The 19,185-nt window shown below is 40.3% G+C and overlaps 2 protein-coding genes across 2 annotated transcripts; one reads left to right on the plus strand and one right to left on the minus strand.

Annotated features, from left to right (window-relative positions):
- Nucleotides 1-108: 108 nt before the first annotated feature.
- Nucleotides 109-9,254, minus strand: nt5dc3 (5'-nucleotidase domain containing 3). Its single transcript, XM_058646395.1, has 14 exons — nucleotides 8,852-9,254; nucleotides 6,455-6,627; nucleotides 6,289-6,363; nucleotides 6,144-6,199; nucleotides 5,785-5,875; nucleotides 5,561-5,698; nucleotides 4,062-4,122; nucleotides 3,777-3,879; nucleotides 3,335-3,436; nucleotides 3,045-3,126; nucleotides 2,842-2,928; nucleotides 1,647-1,787; nucleotides 1,495-1,559; nucleotides 109-1,391 (listed from the first exon to the last, which is right to left on the minus strand). Exons 1-14 carry the CDS (start codon nucleotides 9,123-9,125, stop codon nucleotides 1,127-1,129), a joined length of 1,713 nt encoding a protein of 570 aa, XP_058502378.1. The 5' UTR covers nucleotides 9,126-9,254; the 3' UTR covers nucleotides 109-1,126.
- A 2,343-nt stretch (nucleotides 9,255-11,597) lies between these two features.
- Nucleotides 11,598-17,902, plus strand: hsp90b1 (heat shock protein 90, beta (grp94), member 1). Its single transcript, XM_058646067.1, has 18 exons — nucleotides 11,598-11,978; nucleotides 12,840-12,942; nucleotides 13,271-13,412; nucleotides 13,532-13,648; nucleotides 13,753-14,084; nucleotides 14,346-14,457; nucleotides 14,545-14,670; nucleotides 14,791-14,907; nucleotides 14,989-15,126; nucleotides 15,389-15,466; nucleotides 15,577-15,642; nucleotides 15,750-16,019; nucleotides 16,132-16,377; nucleotides 16,498-16,634; nucleotides 16,734-16,812; nucleotides 17,028-17,183; nucleotides 17,379-17,513; nucleotides 17,627-17,902. Exons 1-18 carry the CDS (start codon nucleotides 11,930-11,932, stop codon nucleotides 17,651-17,653), a joined length of 2,430 nt encoding a protein of 809 aa, XP_058502050.1. The 5' UTR covers nucleotides 11,598-11,929; the 3' UTR covers nucleotides 17,654-17,902.
- The last annotated feature ends 1,283 nt before the right edge of the window (nucleotides 17,903-19,185 follow it).

A 19,185-nucleotide genomic window follows, 5' to 3' on the forward strand; every position in this document is an offset into this window, starting at 1 on the left:
AGCAGCAAAGTATACACAGTTAATTACAGGACCTGCAAATGTTATCTAATTACAGAGCAATTATCCTATCACATCAAAATGTTTGCACTGATGACAGAAGCACTGGGCTACAATCAGGAAATCATTTCCAATTTAATAAATACTGAAATAAAAATAAAATTAACCAAGACCACAAAAGAGAGGCGAACAAATCAAGTAAAACACAATACCCCCGGTATTCAAACAGTCCCTTTTTATAGGTTCCCATCTTGAAATAGACAAGCCTACGTCCCCGCATGAGTGAGAGCGCTTCACACATTTTCTGCAAAGGAAGGTGACAAAGCCACGAAACTCAGCGCTGCCTCCACAGATCAAATAGCAACACATGTGCTAAATATAGCAATAACGCTCTATTTTCTCCTGACAAACATTACCATTTTAGCTAATGAGACTTACAGGCTGTGTGGTGTGAAAATGATTAAAAAAAAGAAAGAGAGAGATCTCTGAAAATCAGTGCGCAAAGTGTGTCTCAGCAAGCAGTTAAAAGTGTAATCTAATGTGAAGCTTGCCATAAATATCATTAGGCTATTCAAAATACATAGTTACAGAACCATACAGTACATTGCAGTAACGTCATCAAGATATTAAGGCTGCGGAGTTTGTAATGTAAATATCAAATGCCAGTATTTCTCTTACATTTTTAAAGATGAAAGAGATAGAAAAAAAAAACAAGAGGCAAAGATGAAATGAAGTTTTGCTGCAAGAGGGTGCATAACTCAGAGATTCACCGCGATAGACTTGATGTAGGATTGCCCCCTATTGTTTTAACAGGGTAAATGCATCATCATTGTATACTCATGCGTCACCAGTCTCCCTCATGTAAACCAAACGGAATCAGTGCATCACATGTTCCAAATCTACATAAAGTCTGCATATATAAAAACGCCAGTTTCGTTACGTGTCATTCGGCTTAAACGTACAAAATCTACTGGATTCGACTAAAAAAAACAACAACCATCCCTTAAATTGTGTCATGCATGTTCTAAAATGGCATATCTCAATGTTTCAAAAACACAGCTTTAGAGAGAGAGGGGGATAATTTCATCCTTGTCTCAAGTGTTTTAGAACAACACTTTCTTCTCGCTCTCTAATCAGACTTGACTGTGGTCCTGTGGTGCTGTGCAGAGGCACTCAGGTCAGCAGAACTGTGTTCAGGCCAGAAGGGGGACTCGTGTTGCAGAGGGGTGCGGCGGGGGAAAAAGATGTGCTGGAAGTCATAGTTGAGCAGGCAGCTGATGGAGGCCATGTACATGTCAGCGAAGCGTGACAGTCTGCGAGAGAAGTAAGTGGGGTTGTGGTACGTCCGAAAGAGACTCCCAAACTGAGCGTTGAAGATGTCCTTCGTCTGTGGCCTGCAATTAAAACACGCCACGGGCATATGGTTACATCACTTCTACGGGAGATTAGTAGATTATCACACCTGCTCATGAAGGCCAAACGACTTATCTCCATTACCTCATGGAGTCTCTTTCTCTGATCCACTCCTCAACGACGGCTCGAGATTCCGGATCCCTGTGTACCTGTTTGGGGATGAGAACGTTGACGTTAAAAAAGCAGAAAGAAGGAAAAACTACTATATGGGAGATAGACACAAACGTTTTCTTCACCTGCATCTGCTCAATAAGTCCAGTCAGTGCCTGTAACCAGGACATCATATGCACATATTGCTTAGTGTTCATGATCTTGATCTCTTTCCTCAGCTCAGGAATGATGGCACCTGTTCTCCAGCCATGTTTCAGTGTGAGATCCTGCACAAAAAAAAGGACCAAACCAAAAAGGACCACTTGAAACCAAAAGAAAAAAAACAGGATTTCTTAATGAAGAAATGAGTCGCTTGCCTAGAGAAGCGACTCATGTCTCTGTAATTAAGCAAGAACAAACACAAGGGACCAATTAAAATTTTCAGGGTGAAGCTGCATCCAGCGCACGCGGTCAAAAATAAAAAACTACTATATATATTAAGATATAGTACATCCTGCTCACCGCTTAACGTATGGTCAATTTCATTGCACACATGAGAGGAAACAAAATAGATTTCAAGCTTTAATCCCCCTGGCTGCAATTATGTGCTTAAATCCACAGTGGCCTGTTAGATGGGCCATTCAAAAGGCTCCCGCATCATCAAAACCATAATGCGTCCTTTTCATCAGATAAACACGAGATTAAAAAAATAAAAACAAATTAAAATGATTTAGACAAATCCGGGGCATCCTTTTGGATATGGTTCCACTTCTCCCTCCTCCTCCTGCACTGCAGCGATGCCTCCGCTCTCTGTGGACATAAAGTATTGATCTGCTCTTACAGCCAGCGAGGCTGAACGTTAGCGCGATGATATGTTTGACACCTGGCTGCCTGCCACCCGGCGAGGCTTTATGCCAGAGATGTAAATCTGTCTTTCATTATCACTATTCACAGCTAATCAGATGTACATTCAAATATCCATGTTGTTAAAATGAAATGTGATGCAATTAAACATGTCTGTTTTTATTCAGATAAGGCCTCTGGGTCACAGGTATAAAAAAAAAAGGTGAACTGTGTTTGGCATTGCTCACTATTGTAAATATGAAATTGGTGCTCATTAAAATGTTTATTAACTAACTACTTAATAGCTAAGGTAACTGTGGTTTAATTTAATTTTGTTCTTAAAAAAACAGTCATGGTGTAAAATCTAGGTCAGTGCAGATAAGAGAAACTCAAACTGTGGCGACCTCTGACCTGGAGCAGCCGAAAGGAGGTGTGATTATCTTTGTAATCATAATTATACCTTTGCTGGACAAACAAGTATGTCTCGTTTATGCTTACCGCCAGGTCACTGTAGATGTGATCGCCAAAGTAAAGCACTTTGGATCCTCTCCAACCAGTGAGTCTCAGGAATTCATAAAGGTTTCCCTACAGAGACCGAAAAAAAAACGTCATTAAAAACAACACAAAGTACTTTTCACTGTCAGGATTTATTCAGGGGTAATTTGTAACTACAACAATATGGTAATTTCCTGGCACAACACCTGTTTGTAGATCTGCCCTTTCTCCAACCTGTGGATCCGATCCCATAGCAACGCACCGTTATCTGTCACTCGCCGGAAAGGTCTAGGAAAAAAAAAAAATCACACAAAAAAATGAACAGCTCCAAAACCCACATTCATCTTTGCTAATTGTGCACACAAAATGTAGCGTTCAAGGTCTACTGATGCCTGCTGCTAACTGTGTGATCCAGTGAGACACCTAGTGGAAATACTGTAAGAAGCATAATGACAACACAGTATGCACACACACACACACACACACACACACTTACTTTCCCTTGACATTGAAGAAACTCGGTTTGTCAGCCTGAACAATAACAACATCAAACAGGTCCCTCCAGTCCTTCCCCACAATGTAGCTCATGCCTCGGTCCCTAAAGAAGACAAAGATTCAAGATCGTGACACGTCAGCGACATCTTAAAGCTCTCCATGAGGGACCAATCGTAAACAACGGGCCTGAATCAGCACAGGGTGACGGTGATGCAAAGACCAGCAATAATGTGTCTTTCCTTTCCTATAGTATTATGACTGAATTAAACACAAATATCTGATTTTAAATTACTTGGTGAACAGAAAGCCTTTTGCTGTTTTGTGTTTTTATGTCCAGCCATACGAGTTAGGGCAATAATCATTTATTTGTGCACAAATATTAGGCCTTTTTTTTTTTTATTAAAACACCAACTAACAACTGTGCTGTGTTTATTCATACTTACACAAAATCAAAAGGGCTATTGGTAATGAGAAACATCTTTTTCCCATTGTCTGACAGCTTCCTCAGCACAGCGTGGCTTTCCTCACCATAGCAAATGTATTTTTCTGGAAAATTAGAAAACAACGAGAAAATAAGGAAGAGGGAAGGGAGTGATAATATTGACATCATTTGTGCAAATGAGGTTTTTGTTTTTGTTAATGCTTTGGCAATCAAATTCAAATGCACTTTTTAAAAAAAAACAACAACAAATTGTTAAAACAATATAACATAAATCAAAGAGCATTACCGATGTCTGCATCCACAGCTCGGTACATAATGCCCTTGACGTGAACATCTCGGATAGCTTCCTGTGAAAAGGAAAAAGAAAACAGCCTCCAGCCAGGAAATCTTAACTTCAGTGACACAGAGTTAACATTCATCTCTCGCAGCAGGACTTTGCTTGAGTTGAAAGCATAAAGACATAAAGTGCATCTCTGAATACAAATGAAACCCGAGGAAAAGCAGGAGTTTAGTCACTTTGCTGGGACACAGAAACTCTTCATTACATTTCACTTCAACACTTTGTGACTTTTGAATCATCACTGACATTTAAGGGCAAGTTTATCATGTACAAAAAAATAGTTGAGGGAACTCTAAAAGGAAAATGTACTACACCCTTTAACAACGCGTGTATCGCAGACGACACGTTTCTCCAAGCGCAGTTTGAATTACCGGAATTACGCAACGATTTGTGCTACTGGAAAAAATTCCAACGGTATCTGAAAGCTGAGAAGTTGCAAGTCAAAGCCAACATGTGGTTATTACGGTAATTTCACTCGCGCTATTGCAGGAAGTCGGAGAATCAGCGCCTTTATCACCAGGGAGGAGAGAGTTGGAAAACGTTTTCTCAATAAAACTAATTTTAAATTGCTAATACACTATTTTAATACACAGTAAATTGTAAATAACTGCCAGATATTGAAAGATATTCTGGAAATATGGGCAAAAGCATTTACTCACAGGACATTTTCTGGTCTTTTTATGGTTAAAATAAGCAAAAAAATTCCATTTTGAGGCTTCGGTGTTAAAGGGTTAATTTACACTACAGATAAATCCATGCATTTTCCACCACTTTATTCTCCATATATGGGTCGTGGGTAGAGCCGTCATAGGGCGAAAGGCAGGACACCAGTTCATCAACTTAGAGAGACGAACAACCATTCACTCTCTTATTTAAGATCGTCAAATTAACCCAATCCCCAATCTGCACGTTTTTGGGCTGTGGGACTCCACACAGAAAGGCTCTAAGTGGAACCAGGATCCAAACCGGTGACCTTGCTATGAGGCAAGCAATCCTGTGGTCCCAGAAAGATTAATCGTGCTTGTCGAAAAGGGGTGTGTTTGAAAAGGTACGAGAACAGCCAGTAAAACAGAGAGAGGGTGTGCAGGGGCTTCTAATGGCAGCAATCTGTCAAAAATGCTATTATTGCACAGAATAGAGAGGACAAGCAGGACAGCTCCCCTAAAACAGCGAACAAAGCACTGATTTCTCGCCCCTCTTAGTACAAAAGCCTCCGGAGAACAAACACAGATGGAGGGCAGGCTCGACTAAAATTAGACACTGAGCTAAAATTAAGACAGCATTTAACGGTCGGGGTGTTGAGGGACACAGCAAACACGTAAACACATTAATATTGTCGTGTTACATGTGACTGGAACTATGTTAATGGAGCGTTATTAGTCCTTTGTTCTCCAGTTTCTCCAAACAATAATGAACAGATGAGGCGTAATAACAAGAGACTTCACCTTTACGTCTTTGTAGAGATGGACGGGCTCATAGTCGATGTTGTGTTTCATGAAGAAGTCGTTGACGCAGGACAGGAGGGTCATCTCAGGCAGGGAGAAAATGTCCATGAACTGTTTCATGGTGTGGCCATGGGAACTCTGTATAACAAAATATTTAATATAATATTCTGTCTTACGTCTACTGTATGTTAACACATACACACAGGTGTGGTGGCGCAGATCACCTTGCCATAGAAGTCGCTCATGTTCTCGAGAGGAACGTGACAGCCTTCGTACATGGCAATTACTTCCTCGTCAGAAACTGGATGAAGACCCCTGTGGAGGAAACATGAAATATTACACTTACTACATTGTGCTTTATTTGTACTTCGTGCAAAGCGATGATAAGCCACATTAAAACAAACAAACTCTGAGCGCTTCAGGCTGAAGTGTGGAATGTTTGTATTCAAGGTCAAGTATGCAACATAACAGTGTTTAAGAAAGTGAATGTACAACCCATGCTTTTATAAATGTGTGGTGTGAAACCCTACTTTAGACACACACTATGGTGGCAAATGTTATATTGATGAGGTGAATCACACACCTGTAAACAGTTCCCAGCTGGATGTAGTGGAAAGCATCGATCTTCATCAGCAGTGCCTGTTGCAAACCCATTTTCATCATAAAAATGATCCTCACACTGAGCCACAGTTAAAAATGTACGTAATATTTTTGAACGACCGTCTCACCTTTTGCACGTCATAGTGAAGTCCTCTGACAGCAAAATCTGGTATGTACTCGTACTTTCGCAAACCCTCCGGATACTAACGAAGAAAATAAATTAGACATTGACTGTCTGACAGACACCGTCTGTATCTGGAACATAAATGTGTTTGGAGTGCGAGTGTCACACACCCTGTGGTTAGAGATGAGAATGTCCCGGGCTATGTTGAAGATCATGGTGTGAAGGTGGCGGGAGTAGAAGGCGAGGGTGTAGTCATAGTCAAAGCCGTAGATCTCGATGTCTTGCAGGCTCATCTCGTTGTTGGTAAAAATGGTGTTGGGGTCGACCGAGTCGGTGGATATGGCTGGGTTCAAATATGAGAGGAGAGAAATGCTTGGGGGTTATTTCGTTTCCATTCGGGAATATCATACGTTGCTATGAAATGTCATAAAAACACAAGTATATCTGATAACCGTGTTTGTTGATGGTGGTGGACACTTTGTGGACACAGTGTTGAAATCATATCCAGTGTACACACAGATAAAAAGCATCTGCTGCTCGGCTGCAGTTACTCATATTAAAGAACATACACGCTGGAATTTCCATACATTTTTGAGCCTCCATGACCATTTGTCCATAAATGCAAGTACAGACAGAGACATTTATGGAAGGTTCACATGTGCTTTTATTCATTATGATTGAATTAGCACTTACATGTTACCAGTAACTCTAATTTACCACAAGATTACACTCCCTTCAACACACATTACCGATATAAGCTACTGCACAGAATATTCCGAAATATTGGAACACCACCAAATTTTACAATATCACAAGTTTTAACAGCATCAATTGACCAGGGAAAATATCGATATTTTAATTAAGAAATTCATTTTCACTCGCCGGGCATCGCTATTTCATGTCTCCTCACGGTGTCACCGTTCAAATCAATGAGGGAAACTTGGGCAAAGTTACCTAGCTTCAAGAGGGACAGTGGGATAATGCCGGAAAAAGCTATGTTAAGAGACGCCGCACGTTCAATACCTAGACTTGATGCACTTTGTTCTCTGAATAGAGAAATCCTGCACTTGTAACTTTTCACAGACGTTTTTTGTCTTCTTCGGTTAGACAGATATCGTGATTTATCACTATTTGATTGTCTTGCGATATATTGATTATCACAGAATTGTTGTATCGGTATATTATTGGTATTGTGGACCATGTATCTCGTACTGTACAGTGATATTATTGTTATCGTGGACCATGTATCTCGTATTGTACCGTGATATTACTGGTATCGTGGACCATGTATCTAGTACCGTACCGTGATATTATGTTATTTTGGACCATGTATCTCGTTCTGTACCGTGATATTATTGTTATCGTGGACCATGTATCTCGTACTGTACCGTGATATTATTGTTATCGTGGACCATGTATCTAGTACTGTACCGTGATATTACTGGTATCGTGGACTATGTATCTCGTATCATACCGTGATATTATTGTTATCGTGGACCATGTATCTCGTACTGTACCGTGATATTATTGTTATCTTGGACCATGTATCTCGTACTGTACCGTGATATTACTGGTATCGTGGACCATGTATCTCGTACTGTACCGTGATATTATTGTTATCGTGGACCATGTATCTAGTACTGTACCGTGATATTACTGGTATCGTGGACCATGTATCTAGTACCGTACCGTGATATTATGTTATTTTGGACCATGTATCTCGTACTGTACCGTGATATTATTGTTATCGTGGACCATGTATCTCGTACTGTACCGTGATATTATTGTTATCGTGGACCATGTATCTAGTACTGTACCGTGATATTACTGGTATCGTGGACTATGTATCTCGTATCATACCGTGATATTATTGTTATCGTGGACCATGTATCTCGTATTGTACCGTGATATTACTGGTATCGTGGACCATGTATCTAGTAACGTTCCGTGATATTATGTTATTTTGGACCATGTATCTCGTACTGTACCGTGATATTATTGTTATCGTGGACCATGTATCTCGTACTGTACCGTGATATTATTGTTATCGTGGACCATGTATCTAGTACTGTACCGTGATATTACTGGTATCGTGGACTATGTATCTCGTATCATACCGTGATATTATTGTTATCGTGGACCATGTATCTCGTACTGTACCGTGATATTATTGTTATCTTGGACCATGTATCTCGTACTGTACCGTGATATTACTGGTATCGTGGACCATGTATCTCGTATCATACCGTGATATTATTGTTATCGTGGACCATGTATCTAGTACTGTACCGGGATATTATTGTTATCGTGGACCATGTATCTCGTAGCATATCGTGATATTATCGGTCAGTTGCCTTACTGCATGTGTGCTAAAAAATGGCGGCCTGTATTTGTTGTTAAAAATATGCTAATTGTAAACAGTGGTTGCATGCTCTGCTGGAAACATAACTAGCAAATGGATTATAGCACAGCGAGAGCAGATTTGTTTACCGCGGTGTTTATGAATGAATGAATGGATGAATGAATGAACGGTGACCCTGGTGTTGTTGTTGTTGTAGTGTTCGTACCTTCTGTCTGTCTTTTAGTCTCATTATAAATAGACCACAGCCTCTCTGTCACGTCCTGACCGTTTGACGAGCTGCTGCTGCTGCTATGGACAGATGTTGCGTTATTTTTGCCTCTGAATTGTTGTGACAGAAGTTGACCACCTCCGCGCTGAACGTGGACCGTGGAGAAATCCCGTTTCGGTCGGTGGTGTAAACCGTGTGTAAAGACACTACAGAGGACACTGGTCCTCTGCACACACTCTCTGAGTCTCAGCAGAGACGACAGGGGCGCCATGGCTCTGCTCCGTGAGTGGCAGCCCGTAGATAAATCGTGGATGAATCCCGAACGTGAGCATGTAGTTGACAGACTCTTCAGCAAGTCACCCCAAGTGTGTCACTGGACGTTTCAGCTGCATGTGCGTCACATCCGCGTTTGGAAAAGCCCCAGCCAATCAGCGGACACGAGCTGCTGACGAGTCAGTCGTTTCCTGTGAATCAGGGTTGCCAGGTCCTTCGTTTTCCGCGGATTTAGGCAAATTTAGATTGACACTTCTGATTTATGGGACCTTTTATCGTCACTTAATACTGCACGCTGTGTAACTGCACTCATTGAAGTTATGTATTTATGTAACAAGTTTTTCTTTGGTTTGTTTATAGATGTATACAAACTATTGACAATCAAAACTGTGGGCCGAGCAGTGGGTGGATAACAAATACATAATTTAAATACTAATTTTATTTAATCGATTGCTCATAAATACTGTGTAAATTGGAATCACGTTTAACATTCAATGTCATTGCAGTCAGTTATATGTGATCTAGACCTGCACAGTTTAAAGTTATTTATCACAGTTCTTCTCATCCTCTCATCTCCTCAGTATCATCCTCTCCTCATCCTTCTTCATGACAATTCCAAAGCTCTCCAGAGTTCTTTATGGCAGTGCAAAGTTCATCAACGCATTGCAAAGTTCCCAAACCAACTGCTGTCTTGTGTCCTCAGTCTCTTTATCACAGTTTTAAATTAGCCTTTATTGTTTTATCCTCATCCTCATTTCTTAATCCTTCATGATTCTTCCTCGCTCTCTCAAATCTCCTCACACTCCTCCATCTTCTTCTTCATCTAATAATTTCTTGTAAGATATACAGAGAGAGGGACTACGCTTCCCTCCACAGCTTCAAGTTCTTTCAATCCCTTCTTCCCCTGTTGCCTTTTTATTAGTATTCCTGTGAGAGAAGTATGCCTTTAATCTGTCCTTTACATTTATTACTATTGGAGAAAAAATTGTATTTCAAAAAGTTAAAAAATTCAACCAAGAAAGTCGTCCTGAATGAGCCACACACACGTTTTAATGTTTTAATTTTTGGAATAAATCAGCCAATCGTTGACTCAGTTAAATACTTAGGATACGCCTTATTTTAACAACTGCTTTTAATGTTGAGGGTAATCTGTGTGTGCAGTACATGTGTAAAATAATAATAATAATAGTAGTAGTAAAATAAGTCTCTAAACTGTGAATTGGTGATCATATTTGAGCATTTTAGCACCTGTTAAATAACCATTGAGGGGTTTTTGTACATATTATTAGAACACTTGGCAATCTTTTTTCTGTCATTTTGCTTTTGTCACACAGACCTGGCAACCCTGCCTGAAAACTATAGACACACAGTGGCTTCCTTTACACCTGGCATTAGTCACAGTGAGTCTCTTTCACCAAATATAGACATTGAATGCTATATCAATGCTATAATGCTAGGCTATATATATGAAATTTGGAAAAAAGGACCATTAAAATACATATTTGCTGTGGTGTACATAGTAGTTTTGTTATGTACCCCCTCAGAAATCAATCAGGACTCCATAGATTAAAGGTGATTGGCAGATCAGATCAATTGTTAAGGCCAACTCTCACACACACATACATTTGTGCTTTATTCATAGAGGAGTCTATGAGGACCCTCATAGACATAATGCATTCCCTAACCCCTTATCTTAGCCTTAACCATCACAACTAAGTGCCTAACCCTAACCTTTACCCTCCCTATAATATAAATGCCCTTACTCACACCAATCACTGTGTATATTTGGAAATGCTACCCTATTAGTATGACTATGAATTCAAAGTATGGACCTTTGTGGTAGAAGACAAACAAATGAGTATTTAAGTTAACAAAGATGGAGATACATTCCTATTTTCTGACATTTTAATCACTGAAAAAATGAATAAATAAAAAATTATTGTGCAAATTATAATGATGAAGGTAATAGTTGATTTCTCCTTCAATTGACTAAAGTGTGTCATATTCTAAACAAAATAGGGAAGGAAGCTAAAAATAAGTAAAAAAATATATATATGTAAAAATAAAAATACACTTTGCAGCTCCAAATGAGCTAAGACAGTGATCACACTTGACATGTGACCTCTTTACTGTATAAGCTATGATCACCACTGTTATTGCACTTCAGTGGTGTTTATGGAGGGACAAAATAGGCATTAAACCCAGGACATTTTGGGACACTACGGTGTCTGAGGCCCATATGTATCAGCACTCTTCACTCTTCTTTTTGTCATAAAGCCAGTTTTCTTTATCAACGGCATAAAAGCCTGCTGTTTTTCCTTTTATTCAGTTAGGCTATGAAGCACTGAATACGATAAAAGTCAAAGCGACATGACTGAGTATCCCACTTGTATCTTGATAAGTCAAACTATGTGTCATGCACATGCAGTGACCACAGCTGTTATCTGACACCTGTAAATCAAAGTTTAACTAACGTGATGGAGATTATTCACGGGAAAATCTCGGAAGTGATGTGTTGATCATTCATTCTTGGCCAATAGAGTCCAGCCACGATTTTCGGGCATCGACTTATGTTGACGAAAGTGATTGGACAACGCGTGCCGTGTGCTTCATTTTGATTGGTGAAAGGTTGTGCGTGGTGCGCAGCCATTGGCTGCCTGTCACGGGGTTTAACAGAGTGGGCTCTTTTGGTGGCAGACGGAGGCAGGTTGTCAGTCTGTGTTAAAGGTAGTTCGCCTTTCAGTCAATCCCCGGCTTTTGTCTCTTCAGCCTGAAGATTCGGCGTCGTTAGTCGTCTCCACAATGAAACGACTTTGGCTCATAGGTCTCCTGTTTGCACTCTGTGCCTTTGGTGAGTAGCGGAATCGTTTAATATCGCAGCACTTTTATTATATCGTTCACCCAGTGTTGTAGCTAAATGCGTTAGCCAGCAAGCTAACTGAAAATGAACTGGCATGCGTGCACTTATCTGCTCGTTCATAGCGGCAGCCTTGAATGATTTGCAGTGTTTGTAGTGTAAATGTGTGCTCTTGTCAATGATGGGCCGCGTGGTTTGTCTAGCTACAGCACACTTAACAGACCAAAATGCCAGTAACAGTCATTCGTTGCTGACTTTCGAGACGTTTCTGTCAGAAACGCCATGTGTATTAATGCTGTGTGAGGCTCGTCCCTCACATCCCTATTAAAAAAAACCCTGTCTTCTCTGGTGTAATGTTGCATTTGTGTCTCCTTAATCTATTATCTTTTCTTTAACTTGAACCTTAACCTTCTGCTTTTCTATTGAGAAAACAAGTATCACATCCGTTGATATCGTTATTTATGTCGTTAATTCAATCCTGAGTAGAAGTTGAAGAAACCAGTTATTTGTAGTTTAAAACATCTTTTATAGACGTACACTAATTAGAGATATTTCAGTTATAATAATGCTGTAATATCTCGCTTGATATTCAATTGGTGAAAATTACACTATATAAAATGTCCCCCTTTTTATGGTTGGATGTTTCGTTAACAGAATATATTGTTAGAAGTATTTATGTTCATGTTTAACCAGATTAAAACAGCAACGAATACAATTAAAAGATGTCCAAACCCTCAAACATTACACCTTACTGAACAAGTTATTTTTTACCGTGCCCTTTGCAGAACATAATTCTTTAATACTTGCAGCATTAACCGCAGTTCTCATGACTATCAATCTTTTGTCTCCTGGCAGCTTCTGTAAAGGCAGAAGATGAAGTTGACATCGATGGGACGGTAGAGGACGATCTGGGTAAAAGCAGGGACGGCTCAAAAACGGATGATGAGGTGGTGCAGAGGTAGGCTAAATGACATGTCATTTGGATGTCATTTCACTTCATGCTTGTTGAGTTGAACTGTGGTCTGTGTGCCAGTCTGAGAGGGGCATCAAAACCTGAAGTTAACAGAACAAGGTCACTGTGACCATCCTTGTGCACACAAAAGCTCAGTGCAACCCTGGGATTGTTTGTGGTGGTGAAACTTTGCACACTGCTGTGTAAATTCAGATGACAGAATCTTGAGACTCACCTTAAGTTGGTTAATTACACCTAGTGTACAGCATGATTACATGATTAATAATAAGTTTCACTCATGAGCTCACCTGTGTCTGTACATTTGTGTCCCCAGAGAGGAGGAGGCTATCCAGCTGGATGGACTGAATGCTGCTCAGATTAAGGAACTAAGAGAAAAATCTGAGAAACATGCTTTTAAGGCTGAAGTCAACCGTATGATGAAGCTTATTATCAACTCCCTCTACAAGAACAAGGAGGTGAGTGGGACTGAACAATATTCCTAAAAATCATCAGCAATAGTACAAGGTGATGTCTTTATTTGTATTGTTTGTAGTAGAATTCAAATTGATATTAATGTAATTTTTGCTCGTTACAGATCTTCCTCAGGGAGCTGATTTCCAATGCGTCGGATGCTCTGGATAAGATCCGCTTGCTGTCTTTGACCAATGAAGATGCAATGGCCGCCAATGAAGAGCTGACCATCAAAATAAAAGTATGCATGTCAAATTGTGGACCTTAAAATTTGCTTCATGTTGCTGCCTTTCATATTGCGGTTTTAGTTTGTTGGTAACTTGCCTGAATTGATTTAATCACCAGTCTGATAAAGAGAAGAATATGCTCCACATCACTGACACTGGTATTGGAATGACCAAAGAGGAGCTGGTGAAGAACCTGGGCACCATCGCCAAGTCTGGCACCAGCGAGTTCCTCAACAAGATGACAGAGATGCAGACTGAGGGACATTCTACCTCTGAGCTGATTGGCCAATTTGGTGTCGGTTTCTACTCTGCTTTCCTTGTCGCTGATAAAGTCATTGTGACATCAAAGCACAACAATGGCACCCAAAACATCTGGGAGTCTGACTCTAACCAGTTCTCCGTCAGTGAGGATCCCCGTGGGGACACGCTTGGCAGAGGAACCACCATCACGTATGTACACGTTTTTGTTTATTGTTTTTCTTTTAAATGTGATGAGCAAGTGCTGGTCATGGTCAGTAGTTATTGACACGTCTCCCTGTCCTCCAGATTATGCTGTATATACATGTTTGTACTCACAGGAGTGTATATACTATATTAATTTTGTGTAATGATTGTTGGAATGATACATAACATAGGCCCTGTTCAGACTGTTGATATGAACCATACTGTTGTCTTTAATGTTAAGTCTAAATACTCTGTCTTGTTCCACAGGTTGGTCCTGAAAGAGGAGGCCTCAGACTATCTGGAGCTGGAGACCATCAAGAACCTTGTCAGGAAATACTCTCAGTTCATCAACTTTCCCATCTATGTTTGGGCCAGCAAGGTGATTACTTCAAACACTTACTTCTACATTTTGACTCAGACATGAGATCTGTTATGAAACCTTTTTTTCCCCCTTCCAACTTGTCAGACTGAGTCAGTTGAGGAGCCAATCGAGGACGATGGTGAGGCGGCAGAAGAACCAGAGAAAGAGACTGAAGATGAGGCTGAGGTAGAAGAAGAGGAGGAGGACAAAGACAAACCAAAAACAAAGAAGGTTAGAAGTTAATGAAGGAATGGGCAGCATGGACAAAATAACCATTTTAAAACGACACTAGGTACAAAACTAGTCTTATTGTGTGAAAATGCATATTTATGGATGTTTTCATGTTCGTAGGTTGAGAAGACCGTGTGGGACTGGGAACTGATGAACGATATCAAGCCTATCTGGCAGAGACCAGCTAAGGAGGTTGAGGAGGATGAATATACGGCTTTCTATAAGACGTTCTCAAAGGTAGGTACCACCCCAGTATCTCTTTAGTGTACATGGAGTATTTTCCTGGTACACTCAGACAAATTTAATGTTCTCCAACAGGACAGCGATGACCCTCTGGCCCACATCCACTTCACAGCCGAGGGTGAGGTTACGTTCAAGTCCATCCTTTTTGTGCCCAAATCGGCTCCCCGAGGCCTGTTTGACGAGTACGGCTCCAAGAAGAACGACTACATCAAGGTATGAGGCTTGCTCAATATACATTTTTCATTTTGAATGATTAGAAATTTCAGCTTGACTCCACTTTATCTGTATAGCAGCTTTCATACAAACATGTAGCTCAATGTGCTTCACATCATCAGTTTAGAGCAAACAATTAATTCAAGTGACGAATATATAACATAAGCACCAGTATTCAAAGAAATACAAAAAACACTGTAATCCTAAAGATCAGCATCATTAGTTCCTGATTTTAAGTAAATCATGTCTCTTTCTGTCACAGCTATTTGTCAGAAGAGTTTTCATCACAGATGACTTCAACGACATGATGCCCAAGTACCTGAATTTCGTTAGGGGAGTGGTGAGTGTTCTCTACTTCTAGTGATGATGGAGTCATGTACTCATTTTGCCTGTTCAGACTGTGATGTAATGACGTCAGCAATGTGATTAATGCAAATTGGTTTTTGCCAGGTTGACTCTGATGACCTCCCTCTGAACGTCTCCAGAGAGACTCTGCAGCAGCACAAACTGCTCAAGGTGATCTTCACGGAGAACACAAACACGCCATCTCAATGGTGGAGATTCAAATCGCCTTTTAACCAAAAAATGCCAGAAAAATCACTGCATATCTTTTCCCTGTCCAGGTCATCCGTAAGAAGCTTGTGCGCAAAACTTTGGACATGATCAAGAAGATAGCAGAGGAACACTACAACGATAAGTTCTGGAAGGAGTTTGGAACCAACGTCAAGCTGGGTGTCATTGAGGATCACTCCAACAGGACACGTCTGGCCAAACTGCTGCGCTTCCAGACCTCCAACAGTGAGAAAGATGTGACCAGTCTCGAGCAGTATGTGGAACGGATGAAGGAGAAGCAGGACAAGATCTACTTCATGGCTGGTAAAAGCAGGAAAGAGGTGAGTGGATGGTTTGAATAGATGTGATTTAAAGAGATGTGTATTTATACTCGTATAGTAAAGCTCATGAAGGAATCATGCCAATGATCTGCATTTATTATCTGCTCTTTAGGCTGAGTCTTCTCCCTTCGTTGAGCGGCTGCTGAAAAAGGGCTATGAGGTGGTCTACCTGACGGAGCCTGTGGACGAGTACTGCATCCAGGCACTGCCCGAGTTTGACGGAAAACGTTTCCAGAACGTGGCAAAGGAAGGCATCAAATTTGATGAGAGTGAGAAGGCCAAGGAAAAGAGAGAGGCCCTGGAGAAAGAGTATGAACCTCTTACTACTTGGCTGAAGGACACACCCCTTAAGGACAAGGTAGAGAGTCGGTTATTCTTTAATATTATTAATCACAAGCCAAATACTTTGGCTGCAGTTGTTTGGTATATGTCTTTTCACTCAGGCCCATTTCTTCACATTATGCTATGTTTCCTGCAGATTGAGAAGGCCGTCCTCTCGCAGAGGCTCACCCAGTCACCCTGTGCTCTGGTTGCCAGTCAGTATGGCTGGTCAGGAAACATGGAGAGGATCATGACGGCACAGGCCTACCAGACAGGAAAAGACATTTCAACAAAGTGAGTGACAATTGCTTTTCCAAACAATGTCGGTGCTCTTGCACTTGTTGTGGACTGACGGAGAGCATATGTAACACGTCATCTCTCTTTCTTCTTTAGTTACTATGCGAGTCAGAAGAAAACATTAGAAATCAACCCTAAACATCCTCTCATCAAGCAGATGCTTAACAGAGTCAATGTAAGTCTCACCCCTGTTGCTTTACTATAGTTTTTACTATTTTAAATGTGCTACTATTTAAGTTTTACTTCATTAGTTTTCAAATCATTTTAACATATCAAAAATTATGATTATGGTAAATATAATAATCATCTAAACCATTTATATGTTTTCTAATTATTTTATAACTTAAAATCAGCGCAGAGAGTCATTTTTCTTATCCCCGTGTCCCTCAGAATGATGCTGAGGACCAGACCGCTTCAGATCTGGCTGTGGTGCTGTTTGAGTCGGCCACGCTGCGCTCGGGCTACCAGCTGCCTGACACAAAGGCTTTTGCAGACAGGATAGAGCGCATGCTTCGACTCAGCATGGACGTTCCCCTGGAAGAACAGGCAAGTTGATGCATTCTTCTATGTGACTTGGTGGAGCTGTGTTCATCTTTCACCGGACACAATTCCACTTGAACTATTTCTTAGGCCTTTGTCTTTTCTAAACGGTAAAGTTACCCTTACATTACATTACGCTTTGCTTAGAAGGGTAGAGTTGAAAAGGAGGGCTCTGTTAAAGATCATGTGCCTGTTCTACAGATTGAAGAAGAGGTTGAAGAGGAACCCGAGGAGGAACCCGAGGACGAGCCTGAGGAGGAGCCTGAGGAGGAGCCAGCAGAGGATGACTCTGAAAATAAAGAAGAAATTATAGATGAGGAAGATGATGAAGAAACGGTAAGAACACTTTTAACGTGTGGCATGCTGTGGATGTTTAGAATTCAGGCACTGTTGTATTCACTTCTACTCCTAAAATGTACTCATTTTAATTATATTTTTTTTTTATGCAGACAAAAAGGGACAGAATTGAACTGTGAAGCACTGAATGGAAGAGCACGAACAATGGAGCTGGAAGCAGGATTTGACTGTTGTTCCAGTGCCTGTGTGGTTGTTTTCTTGGGTGGGGGGTCCTAGGGTTGGGTTTTTTAAGGCGAGCATTTTGTTGTGTGTTTTTTTTTTTTTTACATTCCTCATGACTGTAAATTTGTTAATATTTAACTGACTTGTTTATGGAAAGATGCAATCCTGTCTCTTGATCGAATAAATGTTTCTTGGAAAATTGAGAATTGTTTTTGTGGGAAACGCTGATTAAAGATGAAGGTGTAGATTAAACTCATTGACTGCTATAGACGTCAATTCGGCCACTGCATTAAAAATGGCCGGCAGCCAATGAGTTAAGTCTAGATTTGAATGATAAAAAAAAAAAAAAAAAAAAGCTGATCTTCCCAGATTTAAGATTTAATTTCCTCAAGAAGTTAAATACTGAAACTAAATATTTGCCCCCATCATATTGAATGTTCATCCCAATATTGTTTAAAATGGTGGACCATAATTGAGAAGACCAATGTTTACAAATAACATTAAATAACAAAATGTCCGGACATTTTTGAACATTTTATTTTAAAATGTTTTTAAATATATAACCCCAGAAAATAAGAATATGCCTTTTTAATGTATTTGAATGGGAGGATTTTTTTTTTTCCCAGTCTGTGACTCTGCAGCCCACACTGCTGTAGAGGCTAAGTTATGGTGTTCAGATTGCTGAAATACTACCAATAAGTACATGACAACATTTTAAATTTAAAATAATTCACATAATGTGTTGACAAAACTGTCAGTCACTGACATTTTGGGACTAAAAAAGTGCACCGCTCCTCTGTTAACATCTCATGTCACCCTAATGCATGTTGAGAGCGTTCTGATTCCTGCCCTGCATGTTTTAGTTGCTCTGCTGCAACACACCTGATTCAAATGAACGGGTAATTAACAGGCTTCTGCAGAGCTTGATGATGATGATGTGAGTCAGGTGTGTCGGATCAGGGCAGGATTGGAAAACACTGTTGAGCCTTGTCTGGTTTGTGTGATTTATCACCAAAGTTTCAAACAGGAGAAGGGAGTAACAAGTGAGTGCCTATGTTTTCTTTACCCAATGTCTTGAAAAGGTTCAAAGTAATGAGGAAAAACTGTCATTGAGGTGAATTGTCACATCTTGTTATAGGACTAACTATAATTTGGTCTCTCCATTTGCTCCACCATTTACTTGACTCAGCTGGCAGCAGCAGACAGCAGCTATGTTACTAGGTTTTGTAAAGGGAGAATGATGTTTTTATCTCTCACCAGTAGATGTCACCAGTGCACAAAGAGCTTTCCAGGAGAAATAAGGATATTTCACTGTCAAGTAGCACTGGAGGTAAAAGAGGAAGCCCCTTATCAGGAAACTCATCTAGTAAACATTTCCGTTTTTATCACTAAGCAGTGAGGAATTACTCCATAAATGTCTTAAAGGTCTTATGCTTGTGTCAAGATTATTTGGGAAATGAAATAGATATATAAGCATTTATTTAAGGAT

Source organism: Solea solea, chromosome 12 (genome assembly GCF_958295425.1).
Source record: "Solea solea chromosome 12, fSolSol10.1, whole genome shotgun sequence".
NCBI classification, from domain to species: Eukaryota; Metazoa; Chordata; class Actinopteri; order Pleuronectiformes; family Soleidae; genus Solea; species Solea solea.